This window comes from Fukomys damarensis, unplaced genomic scaffold (assembly GCF_012274545.1).
Source record: "Fukomys damarensis isolate Sample0158 unplaced genomic scaffold, DMR_v1.0_HiC HiC_scaffold_20, whole genome shotgun sequence".
Classification (NCBI taxonomy): domain Eukaryota; kingdom Metazoa; phylum Chordata; class Mammalia; order Rodentia; family Bathyergidae; genus Fukomys; species Fukomys damarensis.
The window spans coordinates 43,249,196-43,270,294 of NW_022900932.1; the positions used below are offsets into that span (position 1 = coordinate 43,249,196).

At 39.5% G+C, this 21,099-nt stretch overlaps 1 protein-coding gene across 1 annotated transcript in view; it reads left to right on the forward strand.

Annotated features, from left to right (window-relative positions):
- Plce1 (phospholipase C epsilon 1) overlaps positions 1–21,099 on the forward strand; it is a 226,551-nt gene that overhangs the window by 70,509 nt on the left and 134,943 nt on the right. The window contains 1 exon segment of the mRNA XM_033766342.1: positions 1,673–1,989. Coding sequence (XP_033622233.1) covers positions 1,673–1,989 — 317 coding nt within the window.

Consider the following 21,099-nt stretch of genomic DNA (forward strand, 5'->3'; position numbering starts at 1 on the left):
TTCTCTTCCCAATTCTTTTTGGACTGTAGTGAAAGCATTCCTCAAAAAGGGAGCAGTTCACTTAATTAAACAGAAAATATCAAGAACATTTCTTTTGTGATGCTTCAAAGGCAGTTGGGCTGCTTAGGCGAAGATGAAAGAGCCCAGGCCATTCACAGAGAAGTCACATGGACACAATGGTTGCTATGGTTTTAATACTGGAGGAAGAGGGAGAACACATTCAGGAAAGGTGGCTTCAGAGCTTAGTAACTTGGAAACAGGGCCGTTTGGAGTGATAGTTCTAAATATTTCAGCAACGGAGATACAAAAAGACATCTAGGAATACTGAGGTCTGATTGTTAAGCAAATCCTACTATAAACTTTCTGTTGCCTGGTGTCCAGGTTGAGGACAGGTAAATGGCAGACAGGTTTTATTTTAGCAAGGGCCACTAGAGGCACTGTACGCAAAGCAGTGATGTAAGGAAGGTTGTTAGCAAACAGGACGTGGCCTTCTTGCAGCAGTGTGAGGAATATGAAGGAGACCCCAGAAGGGTCTGCAAGAAAGCAAAGATATACCATGGATAGAGACTGAGGGCAGCTTGGCCCACGAGGCAGCATTTCCTGAAGGAGTTCCAAGGACACTGGTCATGTAGGATTGCCATAGATAGTGTAAAAGTCGTGAAGCTTGTGTACATGGTCCTTTCCTGGAAGACTTTTCAGAGCCTGTAACTGTACCAGCATGCCTCAGGCACCTCCAGGAAGAGAATATGTGATATGCATCTGTGTCATTTCCCCAGTTTAGAAGACCACAAAACTGTTGGGGTTTTTTTTATTTGTTTGTTTGTTTTGGTTTTTCCAAATACAGTCTTCTGAAGATCACATATTGGGAAATTCTATTCTAGGGTTTATCATAGATTTTTTCAAACCTTGTTGGTTGAATGAATGAGTGTGTGAATGAATGAATGAATTGTAGGTAATAAGAGGCAGACTGGGAGGGTGTCAAAAGAAAGAGAAAGCATGTATGGTATTTCTAATTGAGGGGATCATTTTGAGGCTAGGAATCCCTGCCTTTGGTACTTCGCTCTAATGCACCTACCACCTTCTCTCCTGCATCCTGCCACCAGCTGTAGACTAGTAAGATTTATTTTATTTAGATATATCTTATTACCTATTCTTCCTTACTATTCTTACAGATTCCCACATGGACCTCAGTGAAATTAAAGTTGTTGAAGGGTATAAAGTTGATGATACCATGAAGGTTTGAAATCTTCTGGGCCAGGGGTCCCTGGGTTCCGAGGTCTCCTGTGTGTTTGCTTGAAATATGCATATAAGTACATAGCCTTCCTTGCTCTTCCATTCCACATCCATGCTTTTATTTTCACTCTGATTTGGATAAGAAAGCAAATGGTACTCTGCAAAGTGTCATGGTAAATTGGTCAGAGAATTATGTGCTACATTAATGCAACTTTTGAAAATGGGAAGCTAAGCCTTATACCCCCACACACACATAGGTGAGGTAAAGAGGGAGAACAGACAGATATCAGAAAAGTCTCCATAACAAAGATAGTATGGAACTATTCACCAAGCAAAATGTTTGACTAAGAAACCTACAAGGCTTTGAATGACTCCCAAGTATTGCTTATCAGCGAATATCAACTTTGGTGTAAGCATGACTTTCGTTGCTCTATTTCAGAACGCCAACCAGGTGCCTCTGTGGCCAATTCTAATGCCCTCGCTTCAAGTTCAGCTGGGATCCTCAAGGAACTGATCGATCTGCAGCCCCTCATCCAGTTCCCAGAGGAAGTCGCCAGTATCCTAACAGAACAGGAGCAGAATATTTACCGAAGGGTCCTGCCAGTTGACTACCTTTGCTTCTTAACCCGGGACTTGGGCACCCCAGAATGCCAGAGGTCCCTGCCCTGCCTCAAAGCATCCATCTCAGCATCAGTTCTTACCTCTCATAATGGAGAGCACAATGCTCTTGAAGACCTTGTGATGAGATTTAATGAGGTAAGGAGCCACTCTTGTATGGCTTTGTATTTGAAGTGCCACTCGTGATTTTGAAGCAAATTTTTCTCTTAGGTTTGTCTCTCACTGCTATGTCATATTCCTGTCTTGACACTTTCATCATGGTGGTTTTTCTTTCCAGGCAGTAAACTTGACAACACACTTTTTCCTTCTCACTGTACCCACCTGCCCTTAAGCCTAATTGACCCTGTCTCCCTCTCCTATTATTGCTGAGTGCACTGAGCCTTCTCTTTTCTAATAACCAGATGCAACCCCTGGTCTCTCCTCTACCCACTCCCACTGGTGTTTTTGAGACTAGATCTCAGTTTAAAGTTTTGACAACATGATACCTCACCACATCTGTCTAGCCCACTTCCTGTCCCATTGTCAGGACTCCTCAGCAAAAAGTTAAAACCACACACGCCTGGAGAACCATGAAGCCACTCACTGAGGGGAGAGCTCTGTCTGTATCCTGTGGATGTCTTCAGCCCCAGAGAGTCACTGCCAAACCTTGGAGACCCAGCCAGAAGCCAGTTCCGAAGAGGACAAGTGTAGCTGGAGGCTGGGAACACCTAGGATGGAACATGTTATGGGGTTTAGGAGTTGTACCTGCTAAAAGCGCAGGTTCCTGTTCTCACCCCAAGCTGAGTAAGAATCTCTGGGAGTCTGCATCACAGCTTGCAAACTATGCTGATCCGAAGTTGCTTTTTTTTAAATGGCATTATTTATTTTCCTTACTGATAAAAATGAACTGGAAAATGAAATTCCCATAAATTGAGTGATTTTATTAGTGAGTTTTACTGTATTTTGTAAATTATTTTAAACTTCTTAATCTACACACACTCACATCTTTAGGATCCTATTCTTTTCCCTTTTTTAAAAATCTGAACTAAACTTAAAAGTAAACTGCCAGAACTTTTAAGATCTAATTTTAAATTAAACTTGGGTTTCTTCCACTCACTGTTATAACCTTGGGAATCAAAGATAAATCGATCATATCACTAATTCAGAGCTAGTGATGATATGACCCACAGCTGAGTTGAGGCTTGCTTTAGACTGTCTCTGAAAATAGTTTAGCTGAGCAACTTTGGAACATAAACAAGATTTCTGGGAAAACACTTAAACTACTTAAGAGAACAGTCTGTTTTGAAGTATTCTTAAGCATGTATTTTTATACAAATTATGGGTATGCTAATTAAAAATCATTCTTACATAGTCTTTGCAAGCAAATCCCAAATAAACTCCACTAGAAAAACCTAAGATGGCTAAATTACAGTTGCTTTGTATAACTTAATCTAGAAAAGCTACATTACATTTCAAAAGATTTATTACAGATTTTCACCTTTTTAAAAATATGCTTGTTTCCAAATTAGCATACCTTTCTACCCTGAAAAGAAGGGGCAGGAAAAAACTTGCATCTATATTGTAGACATGATAGACCAGACATTTTCACATATTCAGTCCCATTTAATCCTTATAACTATTGGCATTATTCTTGTTTTTCAGATGAAAATGAAGTTTACACAACAAAATAAGGAATGACAGCATTATATTCTGACCCATAGAGTAAAATAAATATTCCTGAATCCACTAGTATGAGTAAATACTAAATTAGTCAATGTAATGAGTAGCAGGAGGACAGTTCTTGGTTATTGGAGAATTCCAGTTAGCAAATGTAGGAGGAATAAGGAAAAAGGAAATAACCATTAGATTTCCTATAGTAATAATTGTCACAGGCAAAAAGCACTGATGAGTTCTAAAATGACTGGGCTAAAGTAAATGTGAAAAGAGGCAGGATATTTGCATGGTCTCAGAGAGACTCTGCACAATGTATTTATTAATTACCAAGGAAAAAATAGAACAGTGTAGAAAACCAGTAGTAGACACTATCTCAACCACGCCATCAAGGATGACAAGACCAGTAATAAGAATATCCGTGTATGTCCCCTGATATGTATAATGGCCCGAGAAGGTATGACATCATCTCTATGGCATTCTTGTCTCAAATCTAATTATGAAACCAGTATCAGGCAACTCCACAGTTAGGGACATTCTGCTCTTCAGAAAGTGCCAAGGTCATGGAAAGTAAGAAAAAGTCAAGGAATTATCAAGACTAGAGACAAGTAGACGTGACTGCTAAGTGCAATGTGGGATCCTATTGGATACTGAATTAGAGAAAAAGAGACAATTGAAAAACTGGTGAAACCCTAATAAGGCTTGCAGTTTATGTTAGTTTCCTGATTTTCATACTTACACTGTGATTAACATCAAGAGAAGGATATACTGAACTGGAATTCTGTGTACAGTTTTTGTAACTTTCCTATAAATCTAAAATTACTTCAAAATCAAAAGTTTTGGAAGAAAGCAGTGAGCCCAGAGGGGTTGTGTCACTTGTCCATTTCCATATAGCAGCTGAGTGACTATCAGAATTCAAATCTGCCTCTCTTTTTCCACTCTTGTTTTTCACTATATTTCCCATGCATCTCTTTTTCCCATTCCTCTTTTTGTTTCTATTTTTATCCAGTTTCACATTATTTAGATTTCTACCATCCCTCTCTCTTCATTCATTCATCCGTTCATTCAAAAGTATTTATTGTGCACCTACATGCTCTTGCCATCTCTCTTTTTCCCCCCACTGGTGTGGTCAAGCATATTTTTAAAAGTAAGACATTTGTGATATTTGATGGAGCTTGACAACATCAACAGCTTGTGCTTTTTGGTTTTATCAAAATTGGACAGACAAAATAAATACACTTTCATCAAAGGGAAGGAAAATGTATGTTCCTTAGAATGCTGCAGGATCTTACAGAGAAGAGAAAGAACCTCAGCCCTGCAGCAGCTCTGCTAGTCCCTCCGGGGAGATGTGAGTGTGTGTATTCTTGCATCAGTCCTTGACTCTCGTGTATTCAGCACCTGTTAGGAGGAGGACGATGTTTGCTATGCGCTGAGGAAAGTAACAGTGTGCAGTGGCCACAAGTGAGCAGGCAAGGACACAAATAATTACCAAAAAAGGCAGAAAGCATTGCAGTGAGAGTGGTAGGGTCTGAGGCATCGAAGCAGGAATCAGAGCTCCCTTTGCTCAGCAGAAGTTGGAGTTTGGAGCTGGGCCTTGAGTGAAGAGGAGAGGAATTGGAGGGGACTGTCATGGGGAAGCAGGCACAGTGAAGCAGGACCACAGCCAGTTTCCATCATGGCAAGACTCGTGGCTTTGGGAAGGAGGTTGTGCTCATGAGCTAGAAGTTTCCCACATTCTAGCAAGTCTTTTACACAATGACTTAACTGTGGTGAGGGGAAAGGGATGAAAAGTCCCAATGCCTTTGGGGCAATGTTGCATAATGTTTGTTCTTAGGAAAGTATGGCTAAAATGCCTTCGAAATACAACCATGAAATAGCTGGAAAGGTTTAGCTGACATGAAGTCAGGGCAGGAGATAAATCACTGATGGTTTTCACTATGGCTCTGAAGCAGTCTTTCGTTCCAGCCTTCTTCTCTTGCCCAACAAGACAGCAGTGTACACCACACAAGCTTCCTAATGGCAGTCTCCCTCTCTTCTTGAAAAATGCATGCAAGCCCATGGGAGAGGGTGGGCCTTAAGCAGGTGGGAGTCAAGATCTGCACTGGGATAGGCTTGCTCAGTTTGGGAGAAAGGCCTTTCTGGACCCTCTTAATCTAGACCCCACTCTCTTGCATATTCTTTTTCTAAAGCTCCCATGAGCCAGTATTTTCTCTTGCCTTTCTGGCTTCACTTCCTGCCCACCCATGAAGTCTCTTGCTTTGACAGTCTCAAATTATGTTTTTCTTTTTTCCCCTCCTTTTTCTTCTTCTATCCAGCTTCTACCTCTAGCTCACATTTCTTCTGGTCTTTTTAAAATTTTCTCTGATACTAAATTCCCAACCATTTACCTTTTTTAAAAAATAGGCATTTCTTTTTTCTACCTTTTCTTTAACAAAGAGATTGCCTGCAGCTGAGAAGAGATGAGAGACGAGAGATTGAAGTTCACCCTCACTTCCTTTGCTTCCTCTCCCCTTTTTAAAGAAACACCAGGGGGAACTTTGCAAGGACAGCAGATTCTGGAGAGAGAGCTCTGAGTCTGTAGTCTTCAAACCTCCTTAATAAATAGAGCCTCTGTCTTTGTTATGTTGTTGACTCTGTGATGATCTTTGAGGTTGGAATTCTTCATCCTCTGTGTCTATGGCTGGTTCTCAGTAATCTGCCACCAAAGTGACAGACAGAGGTTTGGCTCTATAGCCTGTCACTGCTCACAACCGTGTAGGGCACTCTTCTGTGTGAGAAGATTGTGGCCTATGAATCGTTTTCAGCTTTTAGAGGCCATTAGCAGGTTAACTTCCCCCATGCCTTGAGAAGGCGGTTCTTTTTTGTTGAGTGGCTATTCGCAACATCTGGGCTCCTCTTTTGGACTGGCAGGTCCAAGGACAGGACATGAGCTGTAGACTGAAGCCATAGTAACATGGGACCCCAGAAGCTTCTGCACCTGAATTTGGACCCTGAGTGTCTTCCCTCCACCCACCTTGTCTGTGGTCAAGAGGAGCACTCATCAACCTGCTCCCCTGAGCCAGGCTTGGGCAGCCCAAAGCAACATTTAGTTGTTGCATGTTCCTACCAGCTAGTAGTTTCACCACTTGTCAGTTCACCAGTTTAAAAGGCCACTCCATCTAGGAAGAATGCTAAGGTGTAGCTTAACTCCTTGTGAAAGAGCAATAAGAATAAATAAACTATCTGGCCATAAAAAAGACACTTGAACTGGGTCCTTCCAGTCAGGATTCCATGTATACTTCCTAAATAATGAGGATCACTTTGGCAGTTTTCACCATCCAGAAATCAGTCTGCTCATAGCTAAGGAAAGTCCATTTCTATACAGAAAGTAGAAAACACAGCATATGATAATAATCTGGGAAAGGGCAGTGTCCTTGTGGCCAAATATGTTCCTTTAGTTAAAATGCTTTGAAAAAAAAATATTGCTTTTGAAGTTCTATATTCAGCCATGTTAAAAAAAGTTTCCAATCAAGCTTTTCCCCCTTTTATAAAAGGAAACAGCCAAGCAAATAATTTATTCAGGGATGCTGTGCAAACTTTCTTCTCAAATGGGAGCACTCACAGGATAAAGTCCTGAAAAGCATCTCAGAAGAAGAGAAAGCTTAGGTTACTTTGGAAAAGCTAGTTTCTCTTTGACAAAAGCCCCTTTTGCAAGAGATATACCTTTGAGAGCAATGTTGTATCATTTCCTACAACCATTTTATCTCACATGCATGGGTTAACAGACATTTTACTCCAGAAATTTCTGGACAAAATACTGTCATGTTGGGTGCAGTGTGATGCATCTGTCATCCTACTGCTCAGAAGGCTGAGGCAGGAGGATCACTTGAATCCAGAAATTAGAGGCTAGCCTAGACAACATAGTGAGATGCCATTTGAAAAACAAAATAAAACACCCAAAGGTACAGCAGGCAGTTATATCACAGAGGCTCAGCCAGTGCCACCCAACATTCTAAAAGCAAGCTTATGTACTGGTGCCGACTGACAGAAAATCCTGGTTCATGGTTCTTGGCAATTAGCACCCTCCAGGATTCCTCTCAGCCACAGTAACACTCAGCAAACAGCAAGTGAGAAATAAGAGGGGCATGATAACACTTCATCATTCAGGATGCAGCTCTGGAGTCCGGCTGCCTGGGTTCTAATCCACCATCCCAACTGTCTGATGTGAAGCCAACTACCAAACTCTCACCTTTAAGCAAGGGCAATAATAGTACCTACCTCAGATGCTTTACATGAGTGATCAGAGAGATGACGTGGAAGGACTTACAGGAGACCAAAGACACAGTAATATCTGAATGTGAGTTACAAAAAAAACAAAACACTAATTTCATTTCCAAAATAGTCATAATAAATTCTATTATAATTTTATCATGATGATCACCAACCACTTAATAAGTAAGAAAATTGAGGCACAGAGAGGCTAAGTGAATGATTTGTAGATTCAGAGATACGATATGATTTCAGATGTTCTGACTTCAGAGCCAATGTTCTTGGCTTGTCTTTTGATACGATATGATTTCAGATGTTCTGACTTCAGAGCCAATGTTCTTGGCTTGTCTTGTTGGTACTCGTGAATCAAAAGCTAAATGAGCCTGTCCTCCTGAATGCGTTTCCTTGCCTTCAGGTGAAACCATTTTCTTCACAACAGGATTCAGCACCTGAATTCTTCATTATTTCAAGTTGTGGCTAATACTGTTGACTTCCTCTTTGACTTCAGCCCATTTGGTCCCTTTCTGATATTGAAAATGTGACAGCTCTGTGGATTTGAGAGTCCAGTCCTTGGAGTGGAGAAGACCTGCTGGAGGCTTCTTCTGTTTTTCAAAAGCAAGTGTGGCCAGCCTGCAGTCACACAAGATCATAAACATTTAACATTATACTCTAGTTTTTAGCAGTACTTTTATGCCTAGTTGCACAGTGCTTGGACTGGACTGTACAGGTGACAACAGAACTATTGTGTAGGAGAGAAACAGTGCAGTGTTTGTCAGCCTCCTGTACATACCACAGTTAGATCCATATTTAATGTTATAATATAAATATTTTAAAATGAGGGAAGCTTTGTTACCTACATACATTAACTCTATGCTATATTTTATATATGGCCCAAAACAATTCCTCTTCACTAGAGTGGCCCAGGAAAGCCAAAATGTTGGATATGTGTGACCTAAAGTAAGCATCAAATTTAACACTTTCATCTGGAGACTGGTAGAAATAAAAATGGATCCAATGGAAAGTGGAAAATGGCTAAAAATGTTGACATATGTGAGCATTATTATTACTATCATCATCATTATTCTTACCAGACGTAGTAAACAGGACTCAGAGAAAGAGCACAGCTACTCCTCAAGGCCAATTGGATCACTTGAATGAACCTGAATAAATGGGAAAAGCCAGGTAAGCTTTAGTAAATGACTGAAATCATTCAATCTCTGCACGGCTGCATTAGCTGACCCTATTAGGATGTTTAATTCAATGCGCTGAAAAACCACTCTGTCAGATATCGTTACTGAGGTGCAAGAGCCAAGGAGGAACGTATTTATGTTTTTCCAGGGATCTGCATTTACCCAAAAGATTTAAACACTCATAAATCCAGCTGCCTTCTCAGCACCTCCCCTTGGCTATTTTCTCATTACCAGCTTACATCCTAAATGCTGTTTTATGCACATGTAGGGTATAGCATAGAACAAGACAGCCAAAGCCTCTTCCCTCGCAGAGCTTATGTTCTATCAATGTCTAAAACATATATCTAATAAGTAGAACATTGCCTTCTCTCTCCCTTGTTCCCATTCCACCCAGTATCTCCAAAATCTTTCTCATTCTCACAGTGAAGCTTAACTCCTTCAGTATCTACTCATGTGAAATGCAGAGAATGCTCCTAGGAGTCAGCCTTTTTTTAGAAAGGGTCTTACTATGTAGTGCAGGCTGAACTTGAACTCCCTAAGTTGCCCCAAAGGACCTCAAACAAATAATCCTCCTGCCTATACCTCCCGAGTGCCGAGATTACAGGTTTGCATCACTGTGCCTGGTAGGAGTCATCCCTGATTTCCTCTTTCCACAAACCCTTGACATCTAAATCAGCAAGTTTCATTTGCTCTACCTAGAAAGTACATCCTGAGTTGCCTTTTACTTTCCATGACCTTGGAGCAGCCACCACGCTATCTATCATCCCCCGCTGTGCTTTCATGCTGGTGTACCTGTGACCCTTTCCCTACCCAGGAGCCATGAAAGTCACCCTCCGTGCTAAAAGTCCCCCTAGTAGCTTAAAACCCTGTATGAATTTGCTTGTGCCTTCTTCTCCAACTCAATTTTCTACTGCCCACCCATCTCTTGGCTCTGTTATAGCCTCACAGAACTTCATTGTGTTTCTGGAAAATGCTGAGCTAATATTCTTTACATGGCTTCTGTACTCCGTGTCCCTGCTGCCCAAGACATTATTCCCCTGATCATACCATAGCTGCTGTCTTCTGTTGATTTAATCTTAACTCAAAAGACAGGGAAGCCATGGACTTGGTTGGTTGGTCTATTTATTTGTTTTCCTATCTCCTCAGAATAAAAATTACTCTAACTTGTTAATGGCTACATCTCTGGTTATTTTTACAGTGACAGCTATGTAGGTGATGCCCAGTAAATAAGCAGTTAATGAATAAATAATGCTAATTGATGTTATTAATTGTTTATTCAAGTAGGTGCTATTAGAAACCAAGGAAAAGCAAGATATGCTCCTTTGAGGAATTTAAAATATACTACATGGCATACAAGATGTACAATAGTGAATAAATGTACATATGAGGGTAAAAGAAATGTCAAGCACTAACAGTTAGGTGAGAGATGATGGTTAGAGAAGGGCCATGAGTTAGTGGAAAGGAAATGGTCCTAATATTAGGTCTGGATATGAGCCTAGGTTCGCTCACTTTTTCAGTATGGGACTCTCAGCGAGTATGTGATTACCACATTGTATTTCTCGTCTATAAAATTGGGTAATTTTATCAACTCCATGTGGTTATTGGGATATTCAGTGTATATAAATCACCAAGCATATGATAGGGTCTCAATAAATGGCAACAAGTGTGGTTTGTGCCAAATAAAAGACAAAGACTGTGCATGCCATGAGAGTTGGAGGGGCTGCATCAGCATATTCCCCTGGAGGGTGCCTAAAGGCTCCAGAGCTTTGTAGGGTAGGAAGACTTTCCCCAGAAAAACTATGATCTTTAACATCTGTGAGTTTGGGAGGTAAGGTCACGTATTCACATCATCCACCAAATGAAGGAATACCTCCATGCAGTTTCTTACCTAGCTTTTGCCAAAATCGTTCAAAGACAGACTTTACTCTGTTTCAACAAGCCAATTATTATGAGCCTTTAAAAATTCTTCCTAAATGATGAGGCTTTAAAAATTCAAACTAAAATCTATCTCCTTATATTCAACCCTGCTGAATTTTAATTTGGGGGCATTTAAGCCTATGAAAGTAATTTAATACTAATTTAGCTATGTATTAAATTAGCTATCACTCCTGATTTTTTTCATATTTGGGTTTGATAAATACGTTTTGTTTATACTTACTCAAGTTGTTGGTAGGAATGTCAAACCAAATGGAAAATTGGTTATTACAGAATTAATCTTAAATCATTAATCCTCTCTTTGTGAAAATTTTTAATCTAGATATGTTTCCTTAACTGTACAATCATACAATAGATATTTCTCAATTTGTCTTTAGATATACTTGAGGTACTTATGAAACACCTTCTTAAAACAAACAGTAAATATGCAAGTGAAGTTATCCTGTATGTGTGTGAGGAGTGTTGAAGAATGCAGCATTTCACAAAAATATTTGGGTACTGAGTTCCCGGGGGTCCCTGGGAGCCCTGTGGTAGGAAAGGGAAGTCTGAGCCTTGAGTCCTCTGCTGTGGACCATGAAGTCTAGGTCCTTCCTCCTCTGCCATATAGGTTTGGCCACATGGATTTACAAAGTGAGACCTTAATCCCATTGTTCAGGTTCCATAAATCTCATTAGAGCACATATTTTGACCCTTCTCACACACTTCGTACTTTAGTTATAACGACACTAAAATTGTGTGTACATAATTACAGTAGGAAACATGCAGGACTGCTAGCCCTGGACTAAAAATGCAGCCAAGAAGTCTGTTGACATCTCCAACCACCACACCCCTCCTGCCCTTCTGTAGGTACCTACAGCCTCTGTGGTACCTCAGTTCCTTTACAGATACACCTCCCTTCCCCTCAAGCACCCCAATGTTCATTAAAGTTTTCCAGCAAGAAAGACACTGAATTCACCACCATTTTACAAATGTATTAACCTGAACTTCTCTGATCTTTCTCTAGTCTTGCAAAACATACTTCTCTTGAAACTACCAAAGATTTTTTAAAAATTAACCAAAGACACATCTATGAAATATTTAAATTACACAGCGGTTGATGCACTCCATCTGCCACCCCCAGAATAAGGGCTCCAGGCTTCAGGTCAGTTAGGGCTGGATAGTACCAAGGTGGTAAAATGACCAAGTAAGTGCGTGGCATAGAAATAGATAGAAGAGAGATGAGTGAGATCCAGCTTGCTCAAAGCTATTCTGGGCAGGATAGTGCAGAATGGATGGAAGAGGGAGCCTGGGTATGGGAAAATCCATAAGAGAGATGCAGTAAGACGTAGAAGATGAGAGGGGTCTGGTTTAGGGTAGTGATAAGAATAAAAGGGGGAAATAGCTTCCAGGTGTTTAGAAGAAAGAATCCCAGTGGTTTAGTGACTGATAAGAGTAGAGAGGCTGAAGGAGAGAGAACAGTCAAGACTACAGGTTTTACACACAAGGCATAAAGAATAAATAAATGCCTATGACATTGTTTGGAAAGTTACAAGGACCATCTAATGTGGTCAGGAGCATGTGTTTTCTTTCTGATGTAGAAGAATCTGAATCCTCACCCACCCCCTTGTATTATTAGCAGTGGATTTTACCAAATTATTTTTCTCAGCCCACTTCCTAAGCTGTGAAATGGGGCTAACAGTTATTTCCTCATAAGTTGTTGTAAAGGTTTAGTGAGACAAGGAATTTCTAGCTTAGCATAGTGGGTGGTACATACTATGTCTTCAACAAATGGTAGTTGCTATTTCCATCTATTTCTATTGTTGCTGTTATTTTTAGCATCATGATTATTATCATCTTATGAGAAGTATTCAGTTTGACACACACAGGTTTTATAGTGAAAGTAAAGTAAGATTTCTATGCAGGGGGAGTTATGAGCCTAGAGCAAGTTTACTAGATTGGGACTACAAGTATAATTGTGGAATCACCCTCATAGTATATAGATAAGTGAATTAGGACAATTAAGCTGTTTCCTGAGACATCAAGTATGAAAGAGATCACAGGCTTCAAAGATCAAACCTTGGAAACACTATCATGGTGGATCATAAAAGGATCCAGTGAGGAAGTGAATGTGGACATCACAACAGGCTTAGATTGTGGGTGATGAAGAACCAAAGGAGAAAAATTTGCAAAATGGGCATCACATTATTCTGAGCCAAGGAACTTGAGAGGTATGCTGAGAGTTCAGAATGGAAGACCAAGCACAGAATGGTGCAGCATTGCTCTTCTCTCCTCCAAACTGGGCACGCCTGCAGTGCTGTGTCTGGAGTTGACATTTGCAGAAGGATTTCTACAGACTAGAGCAAAGCACGTGACATACAACAGTTTTTAAAAACTTGAACTTTTTTACCTATGTGGGTGACCACTAGGGTGGTCGGGATAGCTGCAATTTCAGTATCTGAAAGGTTGTCTAAAAGATGAAGCTGAGTTCTTTGTGTCTTTGTTGAGCAAAACTAGGTCTATTCGTTCCATGTTGGAGCAGACTGCATATTCTCTATTATAACTGGAGAAATTTTGTACAGGGCCTAGCTGGCTGTCTGCAAAGGTAGAATGAAACTCCTGGTTTGTGTTGGAAGTTTGACCTAGACGAACCCAAACCCATTCTACCACTTGTTTTTACACATCCTATGAGCTAAGGATAGTTTTTATATTTTTAAGTGTTTTGTTAACCAAAAGAAGCATAATATTTCATGTTAGGTGGAAATTATAGGAAACGGATTTCGTTTCCCATGGGTAAGTTTACTGGAATACAGCCATGCTTATTTGTTCATGTGTTGTGCCCACTTTGGTGGGATGGAGGAGTTGCAACAAAGATCATTGGTTCACAAAGCCTAAAACATCTGTCATGTGCTCTCTAATGACAAAGTTGGCCAACTACTGGCCAAGGTCATCCAGTAGAATCTGTTTGTAACTGAAAGAGTCTGTGAAGGAGCAAATTTTCTGCCTGAGAGTTGTGTAGGATGCTAGAAAGCATCATCATACTTGGGAGGTTTTAGAGGCTGTGATAGAAAACTAGGGTGCAGTGGTGAAAAAATATAAGTAATGGATTAAACAAAGTTTGTTTAGGAAGATATAGCAAATAAAGGAGCAGACCTGGTCATTGGACCAGCATGGGACAGAAAGGTATTTGGGGCAATAGGAAGACATAAGTATAGATTTGTGGCAGAGGAGAAACAAAGTTTTTCCTGTGCTTGATGGATCCAATTGTATTCATAGTATCTGCTTTATTTTACAGCCCAGTTAAATATATCTGTTGTCATATCTCTCAGCAAGAGGGGATTTTCTAAATGTTCTTGTTTATAAATGTGCAGAAGATTTTTGCACAGAGTGTCATGCTTTTGTTGGCCAAAGAAAGTGAGCACTTGCTGATTTTCTGGCAATCCTAACAAAAATACTGAAGTGTATTTATACTGTACAGGCCAACATGAATTTCAAAATGACAGTGCTCAGATACATAATCATCCAGCTTTCCTTTTCTGTCTCCACTGGGTTTAACAACTTTGTCAAATCCCTTCCTCTGAAATCTACTTCTGCAAGTCAGTTGAAACTAATGCTCTCCGCTGTCATATAAACACAGGCTGGGCTTCCCTCCTGGGACTCTCAACAGCTGGGTCACCAACCAGTGCATGAGATAAGCAGACTGGAGAGTGTGGCATAAAATTGTCATTTTTAAAAGGCAAAAATTTTTTTGTTGTTCTTGGATCTTACAGTGTGGTTTTATTAACATCTTGTAACAGTCACAAAAACATTTGCTTCACATTGTTTTAACACATAATGGTATTCAAGTAGCATTTAAACCAGCTATAATAACTTAATGACTATTCTCACTTCAAACAAGTCAAGGTACCTATTAGGCTGTCAGATACAAATAACTATGTTATCTGTGACAATGAGGAATCAAGTATTCTGCTAATAAAAATTTACCCCACATTTTTAAGCATCCTACTTTGGCTTATAGTTTTACCTTCCTTTTCCAGGGGAATTATGTGACAGCGATTAACAAATAGCTACATTCATTCATTTGATTTTCACATTCATTCTTTGTCCCTGTGACGATACTGAGAGATAAGCTTCTGCTCTTTATTTTTTAGTAATTTTTATGACAGACCAAGTAGTGTCCAGGCCTTTCAGTCACATTCAGGGTTTAGTCCCCCTTAATTACTTTATGGCCCTTTTGCATCATGGCCCAACCTGCATGTTTCACTGTTGTAGACTGTGGCATGCCACAAAGACTGTCCAGTTCTGGTATAGTACACAAAGTGACAGCATCAGACATGAGGGTTGGCTGTAAGATTTGAACTCAAATCTCAGGTCTACCACTTACTGCCTGTATAACGCCAAACAAGTTTCCTAACTGTTCTGTTCCACAGTCTCCTTGTCTGAAAATGGGACTAGTAACTCCCACCTAATAAATAAGGGTGTTGGCAAAAATTAGGTGAGAATTTGCAGAATATGTGTTTACCAAGGCAGTTGACCCAGGGTCTAGCACTTGATGAATAACTAATAAAGCTGAAATAATTCTAGGAAACTAGTAGCTCTGGATTGCTTGCATTTAGACTAGATAAGGAAAATGTCCTTTTTTGCATATTATCACATTTTAAGACCACCATTTCAAGCCATCAAGATGCTTGGGGAAACGGCCACATTCTGAACAGCTTAAGACATCTATGTGGGTTCTTTTGATGATTATCAAGATGTTGCATAGTGACACCAATATTAGGATTGGTTCTACTCTCTATATCTGGCTCTACATATTATAGAAACTGCACCTAAAGTAAAGTTTTCTCAACTTTCTTAGCCTATGCCTTCTTCCAAGTGTTTAAAAGACAGACATCATATTCACATTTAATGTAATTTGAAATTTCAAAATATAGTCGACAGTATAAATGAGGTCATTTATAATCCTGAATATTTTCCTTAATAACATTACATGTTCTCTCCTCCACCTACCCTGGCCCACCCATGGCCAAGATGACCACCTTCCTCCCAAGTTGAGACTCCCTTCAACAGAGGATGGTGAGCCACTAACAGTGCTATTCTAGTTTTAGGAGTTTATTAGTCACGGACTAAGCATCCACACTCTGAAGATCCAAGTACTCCTCCAAATGAAAAAGAAGTCCCTGTGTAAAAGAACTCAGATGAGTGTTGAGATGGGAACAGTGGGTCCCAGAATGTCACCCTTAGAAAGGGGTCCTAATGATATGACAGTGACTGATATTGTAGGAAGTTAAGACTTCATACAGTGATTCCCTTTCTCTTGGGAACATGAGACTAGTAAGGAAAAATTGTGACATTCTGTTGGCTGAATTCCCTGAAAATTTCTTAAACATTTATCTTGGAAATCCTCTGAAAACAATATATGCTTATCTGCTTGGGATAACTTAGGGTTTAGACTAGATAACTCTGAACTACGGGTATGAGGTCCCCAGGGAATTTCTTTCATATCTGTACTGCAAATCAGAGAAGGCCAAGGAAAATTGTGACAGTGGCATGAATCTGAAAATTTCATTCTGGTCTAACCCACTATATCATTAAAACAATCCTTTTGCATCTCTGAGCATCAGTTTTTGCCCCAGAAAACCAAAGGATAGACCAGATGTTCTCCAACACACCCTCAAAGCCTGTGTTTTCAGGTCTGATCGCTCAGTTTGAACCCCAGCTGCAGTTGTTTAGGTGACTGACAAGCAACAGTCAAATGATTTAAGCCTTTCTATGCTTCACTTCACCCAAATTAGGTTAATACTTCCCGCCTGGGTAAAGTTGTTGGGATCAGTAAGTGTCATTTATTGCTATTATAATCTTTTGAAACTTAATGTCTAAGGTGATTTTAATTACAGTCATGTATTACATAAGATGTTTCAATCAACAATGGACTGCCTGTATAATGGTGGTCCTATAAGATTACAGTGGAACTGAAAATTTTCTATCTTCTAACTATTTTTACTGTACCTTTTCCATGTTTAGATAGACAAATACTTATCCTTGTAATTGCTTTAAGCATATTCTGTACAGTGTTGTGTCATACAGGTTTGGAGCCTAGGAGCAATAGGCAATACTGTTCAGCCTTCGTGTTTAGTAGACTATACATCCAGGTTGTCTAAGTACACCCTGTGATTCTCACACAATGACAAAATCGCCTAGCAGCATACTTCTCAGAATGCACCTCCCTTGTTAAGCAGTGCACAACTGTAAGTACTCGTGAAGTATGGATGTGGTTTCATCGTCCCCTAAGGGATGATATGTTGGAATTTTACCCTTCTGTGAGGTATTAACAAGGTGAAAGCTTGATCTCTGTGATGTTCCGAGGTGGTCCGTGAGGCTAGATAAGGTTGCCAGGGGGGATCTCCTACGACTGAATGCTGGTGACTTTTGAAGAAGTGGAGTAGAGATGCATATACATGTGCCTCCTCCCTGCCTCTTGCCATGTGATGTCCTGGCACCACTTCAGAACTCTACTGGCAAGAAAGCCATCACCGGAGGTGGCCTTTTGACCTTGCACTTCCAAAACTGTAAGCTAAAATAAACCTCTTTTTTTATAACTCACCACGTCCGTGACATTGTGTTACAAGTAATATTAATCAGACTAATACAAACACTGAATTCAAAATATCTTTTATACACTACCACCTTGCTGTACTCTTGCCCTGGGCTCAGAGACTTGCATTCCATGGGATGAAAGTCACAATGAGTGTTTTGCTCTTGCTGTAGCACATATATTGTAGCATGAAGTGTTCTCGTCATCTTTTTGAGATAACTGCCGTCTTGTCTGATACACCCTCAACCTGGTTTTTCACAGCTGCACAGTGCACCCAGGAAGAAACAGCTGCAATCCCAAAAGCAAGAGGAACCTGTCCAGGTGGAGAGGAGGATCTCTAGCCAGCATTTCACATGAGAGAGAAAGGAAGGGCTCCACTGAGGCACAGTGAGGCGGAGCTTCCCGTCCAGAATGCTTGGGCCCCACCTCTGGTGCTTTCCCTCCAGCCACACTTAATTTTGTTTGTCTGTAGCTTGATTTTTATAGCAGCTTTATTGAGATAATTCACATACTATAGAAATATAAACATTTAAAGTGTACAATTCAGTCATTTTTCATATATTCATGGACTTGTATAATCCTCAGTCGATTTTAGAATATATTCACCATCCCAAAAAGAAACCCCATTTCTCTCAGCAGCCACTGCTCATTCCTCCTTGAAAACACTGGTCTCATTTTGCCCTTACAGACAATTCACATAAATAGACTCATACAATGTGTATTCTTTTGTGTCTGGCTTCTTTCACTCAACAAAGTTAAAGTTCTTCCATGTCATAGCAGTAGTACATTTCTTTTATGGCTGGATAATAATTCATGTGTATTTATACCATATTTTGTTTATTTTTCATAAGTTGATAACATTTGGGTTGTATACACTTTGGAGTTATTATGAATGATGCTGTTATGAAATTTTTTTTAACTAGGGATTGAACCCAAGGATGTTCTACCACTGAGCTACATCTAAAGCTCTTTTTTTAATATTATGTATTTTTTAAAAATTTTTGGTATTGGGGATCAAACTCGGGACCTTGCTCTTGCGAGGCAGGTGGCGGAACCACTGAGTTAAACCCCCAGCCTCTATTATATTTTTATTTTGAGACAGGGTTTAGCTCCTTCTGCCTCAGCCTCTTCAGTAGCTAGGGTTGTAGGCAAGTGATGCCATGCCCATTTTATAAAACACATTTGAGTAAAAATATTTGTGTTTGCATGTTTTCCAGTTTTGTTTTGTTTTGCTTTTTTAGTAGTATACCTAGGATTGGAATTCCTGAGTCATCTGATAAATCAGTGTTCAATTGTCAAACTGTGTTGTAGAGTGGCGGTACTATTTTACATGGTACAGTGCTTGAGTGTTCTGACATCTGTTTCCTTCTAACATTCACAGGTTTTTTTTTAGTGTTAATGGCCTTTTTGCATAAAACATTTTAATTATTAAAAGTATCTGACACTTGGTATTATTTTAAACAGTTTCTTCCTCTTTCACAATATATATTATACATTTTGGTTCTTATTTACACTTTCAGTTTCTCACACCAGAGACACGATGCAATATTTACACGTGTGTCTCATTTATTTCACTTAAGGAGTATGGTCTCAAGGTGCATGCATTTATTTAGAAATGTCTCAAGTTCATCTTTCTTTATGGCTGAGTAGTACTCCATCATATATTTAAAAATACATTTTTATCCATTCATCGGTTGATAGGCAGTTGGGCTGTTTCCAAGATTTAGCTGTTACAAACTGCTGCTATAAACATGGGTGCACATATATTACTATGGTATGATACTTTTAATTCTTTTGGGAAAATACCCAGGAAGGGAATAGCTGGGTCAAATGAGACCTCTAATCCTAGTTTTTTGAGGAATCTCCATACTGATTTCCACAGTGGTTGCACCAGTCTGCGCTCCCACCAACAATGGAGAAGGGTTCCTTTCTCCTCACAGCCCTGCCAGTGTTTGTTGTTGGTTGATTTCCTGATAACAGCCATTCTTTCTGGAGTGAGATGGAATCTTAGTGTTGTTTTAATTTGCATCTCTCAAATGACGAGTGATGTTGAACATTTTTTCATATATTCCATTTGTACTTCTTCATTTGAGAAGTGTGTATTAATCCCATATGCCCATTTTTGGATTGGGTCTTTAAATTTTGAGGTGTTTGATTTTTTTTCAATTATTTATGTATTCTAGATATTAGTCCTCTGTGTAAGGAACAATTGGTTAAAATTTTTTCGCACTCTGTGGGTTGTCTTCACTCTGTTGATGCAAAAGCTTTTTAATAAGATGAGATACCAGTTGTTGATTTCCCATGTGATCAGGGTTTTGTTCATGAAGTCTTTGCCTACATCTATGTACTCAAGAGTTCTACATATTCTCTCTTTCAAAGGTTTAATGTTTCTGTTTTAATATTTAAATCCTAGATCCATTTTGATTTGAGTTTAGTGCATGGTAAAAGATACGGGTCTAGTTTTAATATTCAGCATGTGGAAAGTCAGTTTTTCCAGCACTATTTATTAAAGAGGCTTATCTTTCTTCCAGTGAACATTTTTGACCCCTCTGTCAAAGATAAGGTGGCTGAGTATGTTTGAGGTTGTTTCTGCATCTTCTAATCTATTCTATTGATCCTCAGTTCTTTTTTTTTTTTTTCTTGCTAGTACCATGCTGTTTTATCACAGTAGCTCAGTAGTATCATTTTTGTTGTTGTTACTGGAGATCAGACTCTGGACCATGCACTTGTGAGGCAGGTGGCAAAGCCACTGAGCTAAATCCCCAGCCCTCAGTAGTATAATTTCAAGTCAGGGATTGTGATGTCCCCTGCCTTGCCTTCGTTGCCTGGAATTGTTTTGCTGTTCTAGGTCTCCTGTAGAGAATTCTTCTAGAAATTTCTAGGATCTCTGGGTCTCTTCTAGAGAATTTTAGGTCAATTCCAAATGAATTTTAGAGTTCTTTCATCCTTCTAAGGTGTCTCCTAAGTAGAGAAAATGACAACTCCATTTCATGAAATGGACAAGAAGAGAGGAATCAGCATTTAGGAGTTCTACGCTGTCGGTGATTGTTTATATAAGCAGGGAAGGAATAGAATAATTGTTTTCCAGGCATGTGTGTGTTCTCAATTTTTAAAAGTTCAATGAACATGAAAGTAGATGATGTGAATTCAATTCTGGGTTGTATTTGATTGTGAGCAAATTGCTTAGTAGATTGCTTAGCTTCTTTGAACGTTTCTTTTCACTCACCGCCTTTTCAATTATTTTGTTTTTCAAATTTTAATATAATTTACATACATTCAAATACATTCTTTTAGCATACAGTTTATGTTTTGAAAATTTTATACAGATACATAATTAAAACCCTAATCAAGAGAGAATATTTCTAGGTGGGCAAAGTGGTGAGTGCCTATAATCCCAGTACTTGGGAGTCTGAAGGGAGGATGGAAAGTTCAAAACCAGCCTGGGCTACATAAAAAGACCCTGCCTCTCACACACTCACATACACATATGTGAGAGAGAGAATGAATTTCTCTCATTCCTAAAGCTTAGTTTAGTTTGACCCTTTGTATTCATTCCTTCCCTTACTTCAAACTTCTAGGAATGACTTATCTTCTTTCTCTCTTTATCTTCTTGCCTTTTCTAGACTATCATAAAGGTGAAATCTTATAGTAAGT